The following is a 20,543-nucleotide window of genomic DNA, read 5'->3' on the forward strand; positions in this document are numbered from 1 at the left end:
CACATTGTATCCTATAGATGAGCCACAACAATGCTTTATGTAACAGGCTCCTTCCAGCTCTCCTCAGCATTGTGCTCCAGCAATACTGATCTTTTCCTGCCCCGGACCTGTGAGGTCTGCTTCCTTCAGTGCATGCCTTCACACATGGGCCTCAGCCCTCACTTTTCACTGTCTTCATTTAAAACTCCCTGCAGAATCTGCTCTTAACCTCCATGTTCAAAGAGGGGCCTATCCCATGGGCTCAGAGGATCTTGTACATGTGCAATCATTGTGTGGCTATCTCCTCCCATGTCTCTATTAGTGGGCTTCAAGCTTGGAGTCACGTACATATGCCCTGCTTTCCATCCAGAGGGTACTCCCACTGACCGGCTATTATTCTGAAGATATCCACATCTACTATTTATTTCTAAAACCAGTACTGCCCCACCAAAAGAAGTTCCTTCAGTAAAAATTACATTTCTACTTACATAAAGAATGTTTTACTTAATCATAGATGTCAGTGGTCAAAACAAATGCATTTTCCAAAAATATTTACTTAGTATCTTTGCTTGTACTTACATCTGAAACTGAGGGAGATTTTCGGAGGGCAATGCCAGAGCCAAATCCAAAAATTTGCAAGCAGAGAGATAGAGATTTAACCACCGCTGGCTGTTATAGGAAGTAGAGAAGCCATTACCTCCTGTGTAGGTTGTCTCCAGACCGGCCACGGAGGGGCCTGATGTCCTACAGGGAAATAGGAGACAATACTGTCAGCAGCTGGGACCATCTGCCTGTAGGGAAGAGCTGAAGGGCCAGTGAGTATTTTCCATAGTCAAACTGATCATCACTAATTGCTAAATTACTAGTTATGACTAAATTTTGTCGCCTTCAAAAGTGTTACTTTTGTTCTTTAAAATTTAAGAATACACAGAGTTTGTATTGTACTAAAGAAATATAAAAATGAAGCTGGGGATGTGGCTTAGTGGTAGAGTGTTTGCCTAGCATGCATGAAGCCCTGGGTTCGATTCCTCAATACCACATAAACAGAAAAGCCGGAAGTGGCACTTTGGCTCAAGTGCTAGTGTGCTAGCCTTGAGCACAGAGAGGCTCAGGGACAGTGCCTAGGCCATGATTTCAAGCCCCAGGATTAGCCAAAACAAAACAATATAAAATACAAACTTTATAATCAAGAAACCTTAATACTATTCAGTCACTAGGAATAGTTGGTGTGATGTTTTCTGTAATAAACTGAGAATAGGAGACTTTATAAACTTTGCACTCAAGAGAAGGCTATATTAAAAGCACACGGCTTTAAAGGAACTTTTCAGTTTGTAAATTGATAAATTCCTCTAAATATGAAAATCATATCCATATTAGGAAACTGCGTCTACTCTAAAGAGTAACATTAATAGGCATTATATTAGCCACATATGGCTACTTTGGTTACAGGTAACCTGCTGGAACAGGCCTGACCAGATCTAACCTTCTCAAAGCAACATAACTCACCTAGCTGAAACAACACTGCACAGCCATGAATGATAATAGTCTGTTTCATGACAAGTGAAATTTCATCATATATGACTAGTCATATGAAGTATATAAAGTGGTATCTATATTTTCCTAAGGTATTGAGTAGCATTCTAGATAACCTCAGGATATTAAGGACTAAAATTGCACTAAATAAATTACATGTTACCGTGAAATATCTTCATCAGCAGTGAGTTCCTGCTCCATCAATAAAAATACTTGTACCTGAAGACATGAAATAAAGTTAAATGTTTATTAAATCTGTGTATATAATCTTTATACTATCTTTAGGCTATATTTTCATTGATAGAAAAACAAGTTTTCTGACACACATTCAGATTCTTTGAGCTGGAAGTTAATTGCGGAGAACAAAATCACAAGCTCAGCACAGAGGCTTGCAGGCGTGTGTGAAGAGTCCTGTGAGATGGTACTGATCACTGACTTTGGAACAGAGTAAGTTATTTTTTCTTAAGGATATAAAGGAAAACAAATATAAAGCAAATTTTCTTGGGGGCAAATTGTAAAGCTGGGGTTCTAGTGATAGAACTTGCCTATTATACTTTTCCCCAACTCCCCAAATCATTCCTATGTGGATGAGGGTGACTACAGAGAGGAGGAGTCTGAGGACTTCAGAAGCATTCACTGTTTGGCATTTAGAAAATCTCCTAATCTTTCTAAAGCAAGTTTAATCCAGATGTGAATGCGCTCACTGCCGTATGTCAGTCCAGAAAAGCCAACTCATCTACTTCCATTCCTAAGGGGTTCTGCTACACTAGGTGGGGGAGTACACCTGCTAGCTGTGACAAAGTTAGAACTGCACCAAAGAGAAGGAACCATGAGGCAGACAGAGGAAGCGGCAGTCACAAGCGGCTGAACAACTGGAGGTTAAACGGTGAGGAGATGGAATCTGGCTTGCTTTTTATTATCGTGGCCTAGAACAACTGTGAGATTAGATGGTTTAATGGAGTTCCCTTTTAAAATTAGTTTTATCCAGTAAGCACATAGAAATTAACAATGTCATGTTGACATAGTGACTAACGTTGACTGAATTAAAATGAACTCACCAGTTCGGTGATCATGGTAGGCCAGAGGGAGGTCAGATGCTGTGGAGACATTCGTAAAAGTAACACTCTGAAAAACAGGAACACTTGAGAGTGAAGAGTTGGTACCTGGGGCAAACGAAGACTTTCCACCAATCTCTCTGAAAGAAATGTGGTGTATGTTCAATGCCTAAATAAGTTCAGTTACTCTCTTATACACATTTCCATATAGTCCAGATTGAAAATAATTCCAAAGTACAGACTAACACTTTCATAAAGATATTATAAAAACAAGAGAAATATATTGAAACAAAAATATTCTCAGTAAATTCTGTCAAATGGCAAATAGAAGTGTAATGTGCTCAAAAAAATCTGGGCCTGGGAAGGTGGCTCAGTGGTAGAGTGCTTCCCTTGCATGCATGAGGAATCCCTCAGCACAACATAAGCTGAAACAGCCGGAAGTGGTGCTGTGGTTCCAGTGGTAGAGCGCTAGCCTTGAGCTGAATTGCTGAGGGACAGCACCCAGGCCCAGAGTTCAGGTCCCAAGACTGACAAAAACAAAAACAAAAAACCCTAGGCCTGGTGGCTTACATCTGTAATCCCAGTACTGAGCGGGCATGAGTCTGAGCACAGCCTGGGCTGCACAGTGAGTTCCAGGGTATCCTGGGCTATACAGTGGGCCCCTGTCTCAAAACCAATGAATCTCAGGTCAGTTTCATGTTGTATGTCTGAAAGGAGGAATAATGGGTGAAGAGCCTTCTGAGAGAAAATTCTTGCTGGGAGATGACTGCCATCGTGTCCCGTATGGACTCCTGGGCTGGAATGGGGCAGCACACTGACCAGCAAACACTTGTGCTGACAGTGAAGTTCGCACCCTGTGGAGTGGCTAAGGCCTGGGGCAGGAGCACACTGCTGCCCTCTTCTGGACACGGAAGGCCGCCACATTTACTTGATGCAACAGCCTCATGCACCCCCAACACAGCCCCCAGTGTTCTTTGAAGCCATCATTGACTTGCTCAGGCATGCTCTGTCAGGCCCTAATGGGCATCTGACCTGTGTCCACAATGAAGAAATGCTGACATACTCATCTAAAGTGCAAGTTACTCCTCATCCTCAAAGACCAATTCCTACAAAGTCTGAACTTAATAAAATAGACTACATTTGGTTAAGTCCTATATACTGACTGATACCTTTTAGATACTTAAAGATAAATTTTTATTTATTACAAATCCTAATTCTCTACCTTTGAATCATTTCACTCCAAATTATAATTTAGAAAGCGTATTCTCTAAGGAACAGGAACAATACTATAAACTCAAAGGATACAGAAAATAAAAGTTTAACTGCTTACCTTGTATATCTGGGAGGTATTTCTGGTACTGGTCAACCTCACTGCTAAAAATAGCAAAGGCTAATCTTTTGAGAAGCATGGCTCTCTGCTCTAACTCCACATCCCGGTTTGCAAAAAGATTAAGTGAACTGCTTTGGGCCACAGCCACTCGAGCTGGAAAAAGGTGAGAGATTGACACAGATAGTCAGGTGGTCATCTGAAAATGAATTGTTTCTTTTTTTAAAGGTGATGTCCCATGACATGGAGAGGGGGAGGGAGCACCCCAGCACAGAGGAGCCTGCACACCCAAATACCCAGTGGCTGCAGGAGTGATGTAAGGAGAGGACCTTCAGATTTCTGAGTTTCACAAGGTAAAATGACAAACAGTACCATTTTACAAGGCCCTTTAAATTGTGTATCAACTGCTTTTGTGTACTTTAAAACAATTCCCACCCAGGCATTGATGACTCCCTTCTGTCATCTTAGCTACTCAGGAGGCTGAGATCTGAGGATTGTGGTTCAAACCCAGTCCAGGCAGACTCTTATGTCCAATTAACCAGTAAACAGCTGGAAGTAGAGATATGGCTCAAGTGACAGAGCACCAGCCTTGAGCAAAAAAGTGAAGGGACCACATACAGACCCCGAGTTCCCCAGACTGCCACAGACATTTCCAACATGGCTTTGCTCAGCCTAACTACCTCTCCTTCTCATGCCCAACAGGTCTTACCTGCTATGGATGAAGTGATCAAGTTTGCTCCCATCCCATACCTTGGCAGTTTTTTTTCCCCTCCCAAATCACCCTTGCAATATTGTTCTCTATGTCTGGAATATTCTGTCCTTAGGACTTTTGAGCATTGTTTCTTTTTTTTTTTTTTTTGACACAGGATACAAAATCCCGAGCTTACAGCTCAAGTTCTTGACTTGTACTTGTGAGCCTTCTCCCTCTGCCTCTGGATGGCTGGATTACAGCTGTGTGTCATCTTGCCTGGATCATCTGAATTAGCTTCCTTGGTTTCATATCAAATATGAGCTCTTGGTTATTTATCACACAGGTTCTATTTTATTTCCTGCACAACTTAACTCCCTGAAATAAACTTTAATTTTATTAAGGTTAGAAAAATGCCTGGACCACTGTTGTCTTTTAATAAATATTTATTGCACAGATGAATTGGAAACTTGGAGTAATTCTATGAAGATGAAGAAAATATAGTCTTTTTCAGATGAGAACACTATACTTTGGGCTAAAGAATTTATCTTAGGTTCATAGAATTTCACCGTTATTTATTTAGTTAAGGAACTTGAAAGCTTCTTTTAGAATCAAAAAACCCAATTTTCTCCAAGAATAAATGCTAAATGGAACCCAAATATATAAAGCCAATCAAGTCTAAGTAGAAAGGAGGCAGAGGGTGATTCTAGCCTTGTCTTCTTTCTCTTCTTCCCTCTCTTTTACCCTCCCTTTTCTTCCTTTCTCTCCCCGCTTTCTTCTGTCAAGCAGTACCCCCTGTATTCATAGTGCTTTATCTCACAGGTTGGACCCAATTGTCTGCTTTTTCTTCCTCACCTGTTTTCAGTCTTTCATTTAATCATTTTTTACCGAGTACCTATTATATGCCAGTTGCTCTACTGTGAGCTGGGAAAGTGATTTAGACTCAAATTAGACAGTCTCTCCTCTTTCCAGTATTTTCCCCACAAGAACATTCCTTATTGCTAAGTTATCCTCTGTAAGTTTTAACATTACATTCCCAAAGATACAATGCACAACTAGACAGAAAGCTAATTCAGTAGTTTCTAGAAAAGAGTAAACAATAAGATAGAATCTCAGACAGGAAGACTGGGTTATCATCCTATTATACTCACTCATCAGATCTCTGAATGTTGTCTTATCATGTGTCATCAGATTGTCCATAATTGCCCTCCAACTGAAAGAGATAAGGATCATTACCTGTAATTAAGATCTGGTCTGTTAAAAAGTCTTTTAATTTTGCCGAATAGTAGTTGACTTAGACTGTGAGAGGCATTACTATGTTGAAGAGCACAAGAGGCTGACTTACTGATTAACACAAGAGGCGTCCATCTGAAAGAAACTGGGATCCATGAAGAGGTCAAAGGCTTCTTTTTTCCAAGCTCTCCGTGTGTACTGGTACCCACTAAGACTGCTCAGTAGCTGCACACAGGCTCGGTAACTAGGAGCATTATGTGCACTGTATGGAAGAAAGGCATCTTAATCTCTGTTCTAACATTGTAATCATATTAAGCTATGTGAGTGGTCACATTTACCTAAGACAATGACATGAAGACACAAAACAGCACCATACAAAATAATGTCTGAATAGTTTAATCTTTACCATGCATGGTAAGAGCAGTGCCACTCTGTGATTCAGTCCAAAAACAGCAAAAGAACTTATTTCTAATAAGGCCATGAATTAATGCAAACCTGTTTAAGTCACCACAGTACCTGTGATTTCGGAGGTAGGGCACGACATAATGCATGATGTTTACAAGTAAAGGGATAACACGCTCCTTTTCGTCACTATAGAAAACCATGTCCAAAAGATGGGCCAAGACCTGTGACACACAGAAAGGAAACGGGAGAATCTCTGAGCGAAAACTGACACCTACAGGTTACTATTGGTTGTTTGTAAGAAAACCTAGATACTTTAAAATCGTGAAAACCTGAATTGAAACTTTCCTAAATCATTTATAAATTAGTGATTTTTGCCACAATCTTCTTTCTCGCCATGATACAAATGTAGAAACAAAAATGCCAGCTTAGAATGACTATATAACAGGTTATGAAAAAGGCTGACAGAGCCAGGCACCGGTGGCTCATGCCTGTAATCCTAGCTACTCAGGAGGCAGAGATTAGAGGATCTTGGTTAGAAACAAGCCTACGCAGGAGAGTCCCTGAGAGTCTTGTCTTCAATTAAACACCAGAAAACTGGAAATGGCCCTGTGACTCAAAGTGATAAGAGTGCTAGCATTCAGCAAAAAAGCTCAGGGATAGCGCCCAGGCCTTGAGTTCAAGCACTATGATCAACACACAAACAAAAAAGGTTGACTGAAAATATATGTAAAATGTTTCCTTACCTGAAAGTGTTTCATAGTAAAAGTATCTTATACTATTTCTACCCATCCTCAGAATAATGAGATACAAAAACACTTTCTTAAAAACACATACTTTAACTGGAGGCCAATGGCTCATGCCTGTAATCCTATTTATTTAGAAGGCTAAGATAGGAAGATCACAGATTCAAAGCTATCCTGGACAGAAAAGTCCATGAGAATCTAATCTCGAATTAGCACCCCAAATGCTGGAAGTACAGCTGTGGCTCAAGAGGTAGAATATTAGCCTTGATCTATAAAAGCTCAGGGACAGAATTTGGGCTCTGAGTTCAAGTCCTGGGCCTAGCACACACATACAAACAAAACCAAATTCCATATATTTAAAAAGGTATGTATCTAAAGTTACCGCTAATGCTTAAATTATCCAAATTCAAATAATATCAGACATTATATCTGTTAATTTTTGTAGTAATTTCTAGCAGTATAAAATGATTTTTGAAATAAAAAATGTGTAAGAACAACTTGCAAATGTTTAATTATGAATCTGTTGAAATTTCACATGAACAAAGATGACATGTTTACCTCAGAGAGCAGTGTCAAAGCATGGACACTATATACAGAGGGAGTTATATTTGAGGTTTCCATCGCAGGTGATAACATATCTAAGTGAGAGAAAAGAAAGGTAAAGGAGATACTGGTTAGTATTTCCATGGAAAAAACACCTGCTAAATAAAAAAAGGGAGGAGTTTATGGTCCAATGATGGTTGAAATGATTTCCTAGTGAATACATGCTTACAACTAATAATCTAAAAGTGAGCCATACCTTCAATGTCAGATTCCAAGTTGGCTCCATCCACCATTATTTTAGGGGAAGGCTTCACCTCCAGATTTCGTCGCAGCCATGTTGTTTGTTCCAGAGAGGAGCCAGCAATTGCACCGACAGCATCCACTATTTTATGAGTCACATCCTAAAGACAAGAGAAAGGGCCACTGAATATGTGGGCATATACACATACAACAGATATTCTACAGTAGATGATCCTGACTGTCATAGAATGCTCAGAGCTGGAAAAAATTCAGGAATTACAGGACTCTTATTTTCAACAGGATGCCATCAGTAAACATGATTTTGGCAATGGCCTTGAAATTCAGAATGGTCTTACCTGAAGGTCTCTTTGGTCTTTTTTATTTTCCAAACTAGGATTTTTCATAATAAACTCATTCAGAACCCTAGAAGGGTCATAGAAAAAAAACAAGCAAAAAAGCATTAGTTTAAAAGAAAGATGGTATTAAATTTCTGGGTGGCAAATGGTTTTGTATACTCAATTTCTAATTCATTAAATGTCTAATATGTATGCACATATTCTGTGACTCAGGTGACATTCATAAACATACACATGAAAAAACAGACACAACAGTATGGAAAGCAGTATCGTTTGGAAGAATCACTAAGTGGAACTCAAATATTCATCAACAGAAAGAGAGAAATTTTTGCATGTTAATTTATTGCAGAAAAAAAAAGCAATCACAACAGCATGAGTAACATGGCTCAATCTTCATAAAAGTTAAGATACTGGCTACTAGTTTCCCTCTTAAAAAATCTAATGGCTAACAGTGAAAGAAGGGATAGATTTTGTTTTTCAACAGTGCTTTTACTCAATTGCATACGTTGAATGAAAAGGCATAAAATACTTCAGATACTCATATACAGATAGTTAAAACATGCAAAAATCCATTTGTGGGGTTAAAATAGTGGTTATCTTTGAGAAGATAGGATAGTAATTGAAGATAGTTCAAAAAGGACACTTGGTGTTTTTTTTTCTTTTTTGGCAGTACAAGGGTTTGAACTCAGGGCCTTGTGCTTGCTTACTGTAGTCATGCCCCCAGCCCTGCTTTTTGCTGATTATTTTGGAGCTGCCTATCAAACTTTACTGTATTGATCGGCCTTCAAATCTCAGCCTCTTGAGTAGCTAGGTTTATAGGTGTGAGCGCCAGCTCCTACCTGGTGTTTTATTTCTTAATTCACCTTTGTGAATTGTAGGGTTATTTGGGGATGAGTTAAACAATAGTACATATAAAATTCCTTTCATGAGCTTTCCATCAACTCTAAGTTAGGTAGGCATACGATAGTCATGCCCAGCAGATGGGAAAATAGTCTGCTTTCTTGATTTACTGGAGGTCACTGAGACAAGGTCAAGAGTAGAGCTATCATGAAAATGTTGCTTGATTTCCAGCATCTAAATTTACATCTCATCATTAAAATTCATGCACATTAGTTGTCTTACTCTTTTATTAGGGAATTATACTTAGTCTGCTTACACTTTTACTATCTAAAATTCTTCCAGCTTTTGAAGAGAATCTTCAAATACACAACTTGAAGATTCAGGCATCATCATGATTCCGGACATTTCTGAGTAGGTCCAGCAAACCATGCACAGGCGGGGCCATGCATGTGACTCAGCTACCACAGGCCGGTCCTAAAGCTTCACTCTTTACCACTCCCTCGCTGACTCCTGGTGGAAAACTAACTCCACCTTTACTGGAAGTCTTCACCTTCCTCTTTAATTATTTTTTATAGATCATGGTTGGTTGTCCAAGTTAAATAGTCAATTCCTTAAGGACAAAAGGGTGGGAGGTAAGTATATGAATGTACAACCACATTCATGTCTATAAAATCACCATCAGAGTGAAACAAAGGTGATGTTCTCATGTAAAGATCTGTATAAATGCATGTGTGTGCATCTGTTGCTGGATGTTGAGACCAGCATCAAATATACACACACTAGCCACAGCTTTACCTCCAAACTACATTTCTGGATCTTAAAAAATAATACTTGTAAGTGAGACTACTTACCCCAGGATAAGAAACTGCCCCGGGGCTGGGAGACTCAGTTGTATAGAGTCTTTTAGAAGTAGCAACAGTGATGCCCAGCTATCCACTAAATTGGGCACTGGAATTCTGCAAGACAAATGAGTTTGTATATGTGGAAAGCCACAGTAAATTTTATTTTTGTCTCTCTGCAGTCTTCAACACATTGCTCTACTACTTTCTTTAAAAATGTTCTAAATTTTTATAGATTATGACAGAGCAGAATTTCTAAAATATTTTCATTTTCTACTAATAATGTGTAAAATAAAATTTACAATAGTCAATGCAATTTCTTAATCTAGAAAGTTTGCACACAAATTTTGTATCACATGGACTTTGAAAAATAAAAGACAAACTATAATAATTCCTGGTAATTACAACATATCCTCAATACCAGTCTCTCACTTAAAAAAAAATAAAACTTTTTTTTCAGTTGAACCCCAATCTCTGTCTGTACCTACAGCTAGAATTTAGACAGTTATAATCAATTTAAATATAATAAATAACACAATTTTGTTACTATTAGTCACAAATTACAAACAGATGCCCACATTATGATTAAAGTGGAATTACCCTTTGCAGGAAGATCAAGAATTTTTTCACAACTGAAAATCTGTATTCAAGGCTCAGTTCAATAGAAAAGGAAATGCCAGCCAACAAGGAAGGTATATTTATGTTCTTCCTAACATTAAAAGAACCCCAATAATCGGGTTGGATTGCTACATGTCTACTTGTACCAAAATAGAAACTGATTCAGTAGCAATAAGCATGATTTTAAGAGTAGGTTCCATTTTTCTCTTATATTTAAATGATCTTCTTACAATTTCAGTGTTCCATTTCCACATATCTTTAATACGCTTATGTCTTTAGTTTTGTAGGGTTAATATGTTAAATCACTGGTATACTCATGATTTCTATTAACAGTCCAGAAACAGCGTTTCTATTGTAGCAAATTGGTTTTTCTAGGTTTAGGGAACTCTTTTCTTAGATACTTTTTGAAAGAATTCAAGTGCTTTTCCTTCTATATTTCCTAATCTTTATATATTGTGATTGTAGTAAGGGAAGATCTACATCAGCAATCTTACCTTTGAATATAAGCATAGAAAAACTGAAGCATGCAGACTTCCAAAGAAAGATGTTTCTATAAACAAAAGAAATCAATTTATAGTGAAGAAAATTGCTTCATTTATTTTTTTCCCTGTTGCAACTTTCTTGTATCTTAGTTTTTACTAAAAAAGAAAAACAAAAATATCTACTTATTTAAGCTCTATTCCATCTTTTCCTATCAGGGAAAATTCACAGCAAAAGAGCTACTTAAAAAGTTGAAAATAAGCTGGGCCCCAGTACCTCACACCTGTAATCTTAGCTTCTCAGGAGGCTGAGATCCCAGGATGGTAATTTGAAACTAGCTTAGGCAGGAAAGTCCGTGAGACTCTTATCTCCAATTAATCATCAAAAAGCCAGAAATGGAGCTGTGGCTCAAGTGATAGAACACTAGGCTTGACCAAAAAAATTCAGGACAGCACCCAGGCCCTAAGTTACACACACACACACACACACACACACACACACACACACACACACACACACACACACACACACACACACACACACACACACACACACACACACACACACACACACACACACACACACGGTACATATGGACTAAGGATACTGACTATTCATATACCCAGGCCCTAAGTTACACACACACACACACACACACACACACACACACACACACACACACACACACACACACACACACACACACACACACACACACACACACGGTACATATGGACTAAGGATACTGACTATTCATATACACAAAAATCCTTTTTCCTCTTGCAAATCAAGATTTAAAAAAGAATTAAAAATTTCAGCTATATGTAATAATTCTCTTAGGGATGTAATAATGTTAAGTTTTAGTATGGTTTCACAGTCTAGGTTTGCAAAACTTTCCTTAAGAAGATGTGATCTCTTGGTACTGCGTGAGCAAAGAACAGAAAGTAGAGAAGTTCATACACTTCTCTGCCTGATCAGACAATGTGAGTAGGGAGACTATATAGCTCATTTCCAGTAGTCCTGACAAAGTACAGTACTGTACAGGGTGAAAAAATAACAGTGTTTAGAACTAAAATCATATAGCCAATGACTGGCAAAACTTGAGTTTATAAAACAGAGATTCAGCGAAGAAGCAATAAAGAAGCTGAGAAAAATAACATGGTTGTGGGCTCTGACTTCTGTTGTTTTCTCACTAAGAATCTGGTCAGCCTGTTCCTGACTGCCTCTGACATACGCTGGAGACATGTTCAGCTAACAGCTCTTCACTACCTACAGGAATGAGAGATCTGAACAGAAAGTCACTGCAGAGATTGGTTTATTAAAGGAGTGACATCCAGTCACCTCTTTTATCTGTATCATAGGTCAAAGAAGATAAGTTCTCCAAAAATCTTTTCTATCAGCATCCTTTGGACACAGAATTATAAGCAAAAGCAAAGAAACTCCTTCTCACCTTGTCTTTGGCTATGGCTGGAGGCTGCTTTAAAACTTCTTTCACAGTCTGGATGACAGTTTCTGCTCTCATGACACTGATGGAGCGAACCAGCTCCACCAGTAACAGCTGCTCTTCACTGGCCACAGGAATGACCTGGACAACACATTACTATTTACCTTCTGGGTACACATATGAGCTTTCAAAAGAGTCAGAGTTAGCAGAATTAATGATAGCTTCTTTGTAACATAAAGAAGTCCTTTGATCCACTTTGGGTAAATTTTTATTATTTTCTTATCAATACAGTATATGTACATCAATTCGAAAAAGTCAAGTCAAATAGGACAGTAAGTCTTATAGGGAAAGATAGAATTACCTTTGGCCTTCCCATCCTACATCCAAAATCAAATTATATTCCATTCTTGCAGTTATTTTCTATTATTTCTAAACAACACATACTATTTTTCCTCACATTTAAATTTAAACATTTAAACATCTATTGAATTCGTTAGAATAAAAGTTTAGCTCTTTACAGTTTTTGCCATCTTCCTAATAGTTATTTATAATTTTATTTAAATTACCCAGTGTCCACAAGACTATGTGCTATATATGTGCTACATATAGTACTATCGTGTATTTTGTATACAACCTGTCTATTTTCTAGAGTTAATAAACTGCTTTTCATTTTGGCTATGAAATTGTAAGTTCCATCAAGATTGCCAGTGTTCCTATTGGTAATTCTTATCATCATTCCTTTTCTTTTTCATCTGAAGATTTTAGGATCTGAAATAACAGGTTTATTTTTTGTTTGGTGCTGGTCCTGTGGCTTGAACTTAGGGTCTGAGTGCTGTCCTAGAGCTTTGTGGATCAAGTCTAGTGCTCTAACTACTAGTTCACTGCTCCACTTCTGGCTTTTTTGGTAGTTAACTGGAGATAGTTTCCAGGGCTTTTCTGCCATTGCTGACTTTGAACCACTATCCTCAGATCTTAGCCTCCTGCATAGCTAGGATGACAGGCCTAAACTACCTATGCCCAGCTAACAAGCTTATCTTTATGTTGGCATTTTTATACAATGCTGGAAATACTATGGAAATTTATTTTCTTCATTTCTGAGGATTTTCATGTTCTATTTCTTTAATATTTTTCTCCTCTCATGGATTTTCTCTTGTCATGTTAGTTCTGGGGCCTGGGTACTGTCCTTGAGCTTTTTTGCTCAAGGCTATTACTCTACCACTCTAAGCCACAGCTCTATTTCCAGTCGGTCGTGGGGCCTGAACTTTGGGCCTGGGTGCTGTCTCTCAGCTCTTCAGCTCAAGGTGCTCTACCACTTGAGCCATAGCGCCACTTCTGGCTTTTTCTGCTTATGTGGTGCTGAGCCAAGCACTCTACCACTGAGCCACCTTACCAGCCCTACTTCCAGTTTTTTAGTGGTTGATTAGAGATAAGAGTCTCAGGGACTTTCCTGCCCCAGCTGGCTTTGTACCATGATCCTCAGATCTCTGCCTCCTGAGTAGCCAGGATTACAGGTGTGAGACATCAGAACTTGGAAAATTATATGTAACACTTCCTTTTTCAGTTTTCCTTATCTTTAAACCTATATTTCACTTCTGGTACTTATCTACTTTTTGTTTCAACCATTTTCCCAATTGGTATTGCTTTGTTTTTGCTACAGAATTAATATCGAATAGCCTCTACAGGCTCTTACTTGTAATCCGAGCTATATGACAGAAGGATCTTGGTTCAGGCCAGACTAAGCAAAAAATTTAGTGAGAAACTATCTCAAAGAACATGTCAGGTGTGATGATTCATACTTGTAATTCTAGCTGTATGAAAGGTATCGGAGGAGCAGATCAGTTTGGACAAAAAGTTCTATATTCTATTTGAAAAACAACTAAAGCAGAAACAGGGCTCAAGGTTGAGCAGTTACCTACCTAAGTACTATCAAAATAAATAAAAAACATCCAAAAAAGTTCTTCATTTTTGGAATGGCCTCTCTGTTTGATGTGATGTCGACTACTAAATCTTCATATGCAAAATAATATCATGTGGCAGAAATATTTTTATTACTTTATGAATATCACTATATGTTACATGGGACATTAGCATAAAAACAAATCACAAACCTTTGGGTGTGAAAATCACATATTTTGTATCAATGTAAACTGTTTAGTAGCATTTTTATTTTAAAGTCATGACTTATTTCCAATTTACAAAAGTGTCAGAGATTTCAAGCTCATAAAGCAAGTACCTGAATTTTCCTGCATACAGTCAAAACCAATGTAAGATTTGCATTAACTATGTAAGCTGACATTCAGGAGAACTACTGAAGAGGAAGACTCCTTAGTTTGTGTCCCAAATGCCTTCCAAATGAAAAATATACTGCATCCTATGGTAATTTCTATTTGAAGTGAAGTGATAAGCTTATTATCATACTAATTTTGCTCTGCTTCAGTGTAAGTCATTATCCATAGCTGTGGCCAATTTGCTTTTCCACTTTCTACCTACCACTTTAGCCCAACTGTAACCTAAGAGCTCAAGATCTATGGGCATTCACAGAGGAAATAAATTAGCATGTACTTACCAAATAAGAAACCACACCACTTGAGCCTTAAACACCTACCTTGGTTCGTGCAGTGGTTTTGTTCTGTCTTCTTTCATTCCATACAAATGCAATGGCAGCCATAAAGTGCACACCGTGATTCATTGAGATGGGGCCCAACAGCTCAAGGATTTGTTGTCTCAAGTTCTAAGTCAATTTAAGAAAATTACAATTGAAAGCATTAATTAGACAGAACATTTAGCTCCATAGCAGTGTATGAATTTTTCCTTTTTTTCCCCCAGTGGAACTAGGGTTTGAACTTAGGATTTCTTCCTTACTAAGCAGGCACTCTACCACTTGAGCCATGCTTTCAGCTGTTGTTGGTTATTTTTGAGACAGTGTCTTTACACCTTTAGCCAGGGCTAGCCTGGACTGCAACCCTCCCAATCTCATCTCACACTCTGCTGGGATGACAGGAACCTGCCACCACCTAGTCCAGCTATTAGTTGAGATGAGATTTCAAGAACTTTTGCCCAGGCTGGCCTTGAAATGTGTTCCTCCTCAGCTCCTCCTTCTGAGTTGCTAGGCTTACAGGTTTAGGCCACCTGTACCTAACTAGAGGAATCTTTTAATAGTGTTAAGAGGTGTGGAACATGCCTTCAATCCCAACAATGCAGAGGCTGAGGCAGAAAGAATGAGGCCAGCCTGGGCAACATAGCAAAGCAAAATGGTCATAACCATGACCTTCAATTCAAAATAAAACCTTACAAAATGACAATTAACCAAATGCAAGTCTAACCCCCAAGTATTCAAAAAATACAATATACGAAACTAAATTTGATAAAGTCTTTTACAATTATAGAAGATCCTGACTGTTAATTCCAAGTAAACTAAGATAGAAAAAGTATAGTTTAAATACAAACATAATGCTCAGATATAATGTTCTAATGGTCTTAACCTACTCCTTTCACTCATTAAATGAGCTCCTATAGATCTCAGATCAAGCCGATCAACTCCAGGAGCAAAATGAGGTTGTTGAGGGAGGGATGACAATCACGACATGATAAATAATGGCAACATTCACATGTTTAAAGAATAAAATAGAGCCAGAAGCTTGTGGCTCATATCCATAAATCTGACCTATTTAGGACAGTGAGGTTTGAGGATCAAGATTCAAAGCCAGTTTCAGCAGACAACTCTGAAAGACTCTTACCTCCAATAAACCAGCAAAAAAGCCAGAAGTGGAGGCATGGCTCAAGTGATAGAACACCAGCCTTGAGTGAGAAAGCTAAGGCAGAGTGCTAGACCCTGCCATCTAAGCACTAGTACTGACACAAACCAAAAACCAACAGAGCACTTGAAAAATACTATTGCATAAAGAAAATAAACATTTATCCTATCATTCTGAGATTACCTTTACTCTCCTGTTTTCATAGTTAACGTTTTCACATACTATACGTACTTAATTATGTAATATCTGCTTCGCTTTTGGGTATAACAGACCAAATACTGTATTAACTAGACTTCTATGTAATGCCCAGAAAAATCAACTAATATATAGGAACTGGATTAGCAACCAGTCGGGTTTAGGGCTGGGATTGAGCGACTTCAAGTGGGAATAAGGAATCTTTTGGAGGGAAGGACGCACTTGAAAATTGGACTGTGGCATTTCACAACTTTACAAAATGTACCAAAAAAAATCACTGATTTGTATACTTGAGAATCTGATGACTTGTCAGTCATATCTCAGTGAAATTTTCACTTGATCATTAATCTATGCAAAATACTGTTCAAAGTATCCATAAATTTAGGAAGAGAATTTTGGGGGAAGTTCTCAGCCCCAAGCTCTACAGATGGGGCGTGAGCTCTCCAACCTTTGTGGCTCCAAGGTTGATGGTGGTGACGGCGGCGGATGCAGCGGCAGCCATCTTCTCTGAAGCGTCAGCCTGGTGCAGTATGCTCCACAGCAGTGTCACCGAGGACAAGATCATGTGTAGGATCGACAGGATTCCACTGCGGGCTTCAAACAAGTGTTTCTGGTCAACATTGACCAAGAGCTATAAAGTAAAAAAGACGCACAGTCACTGAGTTCTGAGTAGGCAGTTGCTGGACCTTATAGTCTTTTAAAAAAGGAGTCACAATCGGGCATCACTGCCTCACACCTGTAATCTCAGCTACTTAAAGCCTGTGAGCCTCTTAGCTCCAATAAACTACTTAGAAAAAGCCAGAAGTGGCTCTGTAGCTGAAGTAGTAGAGCACTAGCTTTGACCCTAAGACTGGCAAAAAAAAAAAAAAAAAACAAAAAAGGAATCATGCAGGTTGTTTTGAAGTCTTACTTGATGGTACTGTGTAGTTGGATCCAATAGACAATAATGGATAATGGCAGTGATCCCTTCCAAGAGAGTGAGAATCATGTCTGGTGGGGTAATCGATGCCATCCATGGAGGCCTGAAATAAATGCATGCTTATCAACAATGGTTCTGTGATAGTGGAGTTTGTGCTGCACCACTAATAAATATCCATCACAAGCCAGGCACAGACTAGGTGTCAGGGCCCTTTTGCTTCCTAAACAATTGTTCTAAATGCACCAGAGTTGTTTTGGGCTCTCTAATTCCATAGAGAATAAACAACAGCCAGCAAGGCTCTGACCACTGGGGAATGGCAGGAAAACCATTACTAAACACCACAGTTTACTATTTTACAGGAAGCCACTGAGTTACATGGGAGATAAGCCAGGCATCTGTGTCCTAAACTTTTGGCCTACTTTTCACAGATCAATTTTGAATTTTGTGGCCTAAAGACACAGGTAGAATTTACTACCAACCTAGGAAAATCCAAAACAAGAGACAAAATTCCAATGGGAGAAGGATTTATGAATTTAAATTCCAGCTTGCAATTAATTTGCACTTAAATAACACACTAAATAAGAATACGGAAAAACCCCACTGGGTGCTGGTGGCTCATGCTTGTAATCCCAGCTAACTGGGAGGTGGCAATCTGAGGATCACAGTTCAAAGCCAGCTCAGGCAGGAAAGTCTGTGAAAAACTCTTATTTCCAATTAATCACAGAAAAAGCCAGAAGTGGTGCTGTGGCTCAAGTAATAGAGTGTTAGCCTTGAGCAAAAGGAGCTCAGGGACAGGACTCAGGTCCCACCAAAAAAAGAAAAAAAAAAAAAAAAAAAGGAAATCTCTTCAAGGAAAGAATCCTATTTTTGCCAGTTGAGTTGAAAGATCATCAAAGTCAATTTTATCCCAATATAAGTATTCCTTGTCTTTTTTTTTTATCCTAGATTCTCTGATATTCTTCTTCAAGCTAAGTTTTCTTGTGAAAATGCCACACGACTTGTGACCTACTGCAAGCTGGTAACTTGTCTATTTGATTTTTATCCTAGAGGTATTAGGGGCTAATCTTGGACTGATCATATGGATGCTGAATGCACACTCCAACCACTTCCTTATCCCGCTCAAAGTCTGACTTTTTGGGACATTTCAACACTTACATATGTGGGAAACATCAATGGTAACCAAGTTAAAAGGCACCCTTACCTACTATCAGATAGCCCTGTCTCATATTTGTACTGCTGAATTAGATTATCCAAATTCCTGCACAGCTGTAGAGTCACAGACACAACTACTCTCTGTAGAACTTTTCCCATGTAAGGCAGAGTGGATGTGATCAAGCCAATCCATTGTGGGTGCATCTTACATGCGCAGTGTTGATGCAAAGCTCGGATCACTGCACAGAGGAACATGCCCTGACAGGTGATTGGCTGGGCGTGCAAATACTGAAGGGAGGTCATGGGCTGATGGGGGCTGATGTGTTCCAGGTCAGAGACGACAAAGTCAAAACCTGTTTCATTCTCTTCAGGAATAGTCATCACCCGGTGTTCCAAAACAATCAGCCTCTGAAGCACCCGGAGAAGCTGCGACTGGAGTGTGCTGCCATTGTCAAATTCATCCTCTGAGAAATTGATAAGGCTGTCCTCTGAGAGCCCTTCTTCCACAGCAGCCATGTTCTTAACTGCCATTTTTTCACTATGCCATTTCTGAGCACTAAAGATAGATGATAGCAAACAATGAAGAATCACTTTTTGAACTTTGCATTTAGATAACATATCAGAGATGAAACTAGGAAAACCTTTTGCTGAGCTTTCTATTACTTTTGCCAGCTCAGTGAAGAGGAGAGTCAAAATTTCTATGCTCATCATCTGCATGTTTCGATTGCCTATTAAATCTTGTGTAGAGACCTTGACGTGAGTTGGGTAATGGCTACGCATGTAATATAAACAGAGAGAAATGAGAATTTCTATGTACATAGAACTCCGGAAGTTGTGATTTGAGTCCACTGGAATGTGACTATAAAAGTCCTTTCCCATAACAGAGATGCGGTGTCTTGCCAGCAGATTCTGAAGCAGAGACAGCTGAGGGGTGTAGGCATTATTTACACTTGTGGTTGAAATGGCATTTACGAAGGAAATAGGGTTAGTTTTCAGGATGGCTTTGATGGCAGAGAAGGCATAGAGAGTCCTTGATGAATCATATAATTGGAGATAGAGGAGCACGTGCTGATAGAGAGGATGAATGTGGAAATTGGGAGATTTCCGGGATCCCGGAGATCCCATGTCACTCTCAATTTCAGAAATTTCTCCCTCTCCGCAGCTGTACCAATTCTCCAAATCAAGACCATCACTAAAGAAGACACTGGTTTGTTTCAGTTTTTCATTTGAAGTTTTTTTCTTGTCATCATCCTTTTTTCGGGCAAGCTTTACTTTGGGTTTTGCTCCTGGTTGTTTACCGGACTCCTTAACAATTGTTTCTTTCTCAGAGACTTTTTCTGGTAACTTTTCTTTGAAGCTGAATTGGATGCTGCTGTGACTCCTTTGCCTAGACCTGGTTTCTGCGGCAGCCACAGATGAGTCATAGGGACTTTGTGTGGTTCCTGAAATACAAGGTGAGGAGCTGTTTCTGGAGATTCCATTTGCCAAGCACTCTTGGGCTTCCTCTGAGGACACAGACAGAAACTGAGGGCTTTCATGACTCAGCAAAGCACTCTGACCTCGTGCAGCAGACAGATCCTCGCTTTTCACCACTTCCTCTTCGAGATCCAAGTCACCACCATCTGGGGGAAGAGCTTCTGGGTCCATCTCGGAGGTTACCGGTGTAGACTCTGCTTCCAGGCAACTCACAACTTGGTGTATCAGGTCAAACACCAACTGCTGAACATCGTCATCGGGGGAGCTCGCTTTGAGCATGTGAGACTCCTCTGGGGCATTCATATTTTCCGCATCAACTTCGTAGCTCATGTTGTCCCCAGCTGAGGATTGTGAACACCCAGAGTCAGAACTCTGAAGGATTTCTATTTGCTGGTCTGGAAGATCGAAGTCAGAGACAACCATTGGGATTGTCTCACTGCTGGTACTCAGGAGGGAGAGCCTGTCGCTCAGTGGGTTAACCGTGAGACTGAAGTTCTCTATTTCATCCATGGTAAGTGGTTTCTCACCATTTCCTTTCGATGCCATGAGCTGAGCTTGGCTTACTGGCATAGGACAAAAACAGTTAAGGAGGAAAGATACAAAATGGATTAATTGAAATGTGAAAAGGTAGATCAAATTAAAATTTTGATCATTATTCTCATCACCAATCTATATTTTATTATTAGAAGTATACTCTACACTATCTTAGATCTTTTAAGAAAA

At 39.2% G+C, this 20,543-nt stretch overlaps 1 protein-coding gene across 8 annotated transcripts in view; it reads right to left on the bottom strand.

Moving 5' to 3' along the window:
• Positions 1-20,543, bottom strand: part of Dop1a (DOP1 leucine zipper like protein A) — a 74,219-nt gene that overhangs the window by 6,078 nt on the left and 47,598 nt on the right. For 6 of the 8 annotated variants that reach the window (XM_070010249.1, XM_070010248.1, XM_070010251.1 and 3 more), the window contains 17 exons: positions 18,394-20,383; positions 17,184-17,295; positions 16,722-16,904; positions 14,929-15,054; positions 12,330-12,464; positions 10,894-10,949; positions 9,794-9,898; positions 8,103-8,169; positions 7,763-7,907; positions 7,522-7,601; positions 6,332-6,441; positions 5,928-6,077; positions 5,734-5,795; positions 3,898-4,050; positions 2,571-2,707; positions 1,676-1,731; positions 559-723 (listed from right to left, as the gene is read on the bottom strand). In XM_070010249.1, the coding sequence (XP_069866350.1) occupies positions 559-723; positions 1,676-1,731; positions 2,571-2,707; positions 3,898-4,050; positions 5,734-5,795; positions 5,928-6,077; positions 6,332-6,441; positions 7,522-7,601; positions 7,763-7,907; positions 8,103-8,169; positions 9,794-9,898; positions 10,894-10,949; positions 12,330-12,464; positions 14,929-15,054; positions 16,722-16,904; positions 17,184-17,295; positions 18,394-20,383 (3,832 nt within the window). Of the gene's footprint in view, positions 1-558; positions 724-1,675; positions 1,732-2,570; positions 2,708-3,897; positions 4,051-5,733; positions 5,796-5,927; positions 6,078-6,331; positions 6,442-7,521; positions 7,602-7,762; positions 7,908-8,102; positions 8,170-9,793; positions 9,899-10,893; positions 10,950-12,329; positions 12,465-14,928; positions 15,055-16,721; positions 16,905-17,183; positions 17,296-18,393; positions 20,384-20,543 lie in introns of those variants that run through there. The other 2 variants (XM_070010252.1, XM_070010253.1) reach the window with 2 other exon arrangements.

Source organism: Dipodomys merriami, unplaced genomic scaffold (assembly GCF_024711535.1).
Source record: "Dipodomys merriami isolate MVZ:Mamm:240054 unplaced genomic scaffold, mDipMer1.0.p SCAF_8, whole genome shotgun sequence".
NCBI classification, from domain to species: domain Eukaryota; kingdom Metazoa; phylum Chordata; class Mammalia; order Rodentia; family Heteromyidae; genus Dipodomys; species Dipodomys merriami.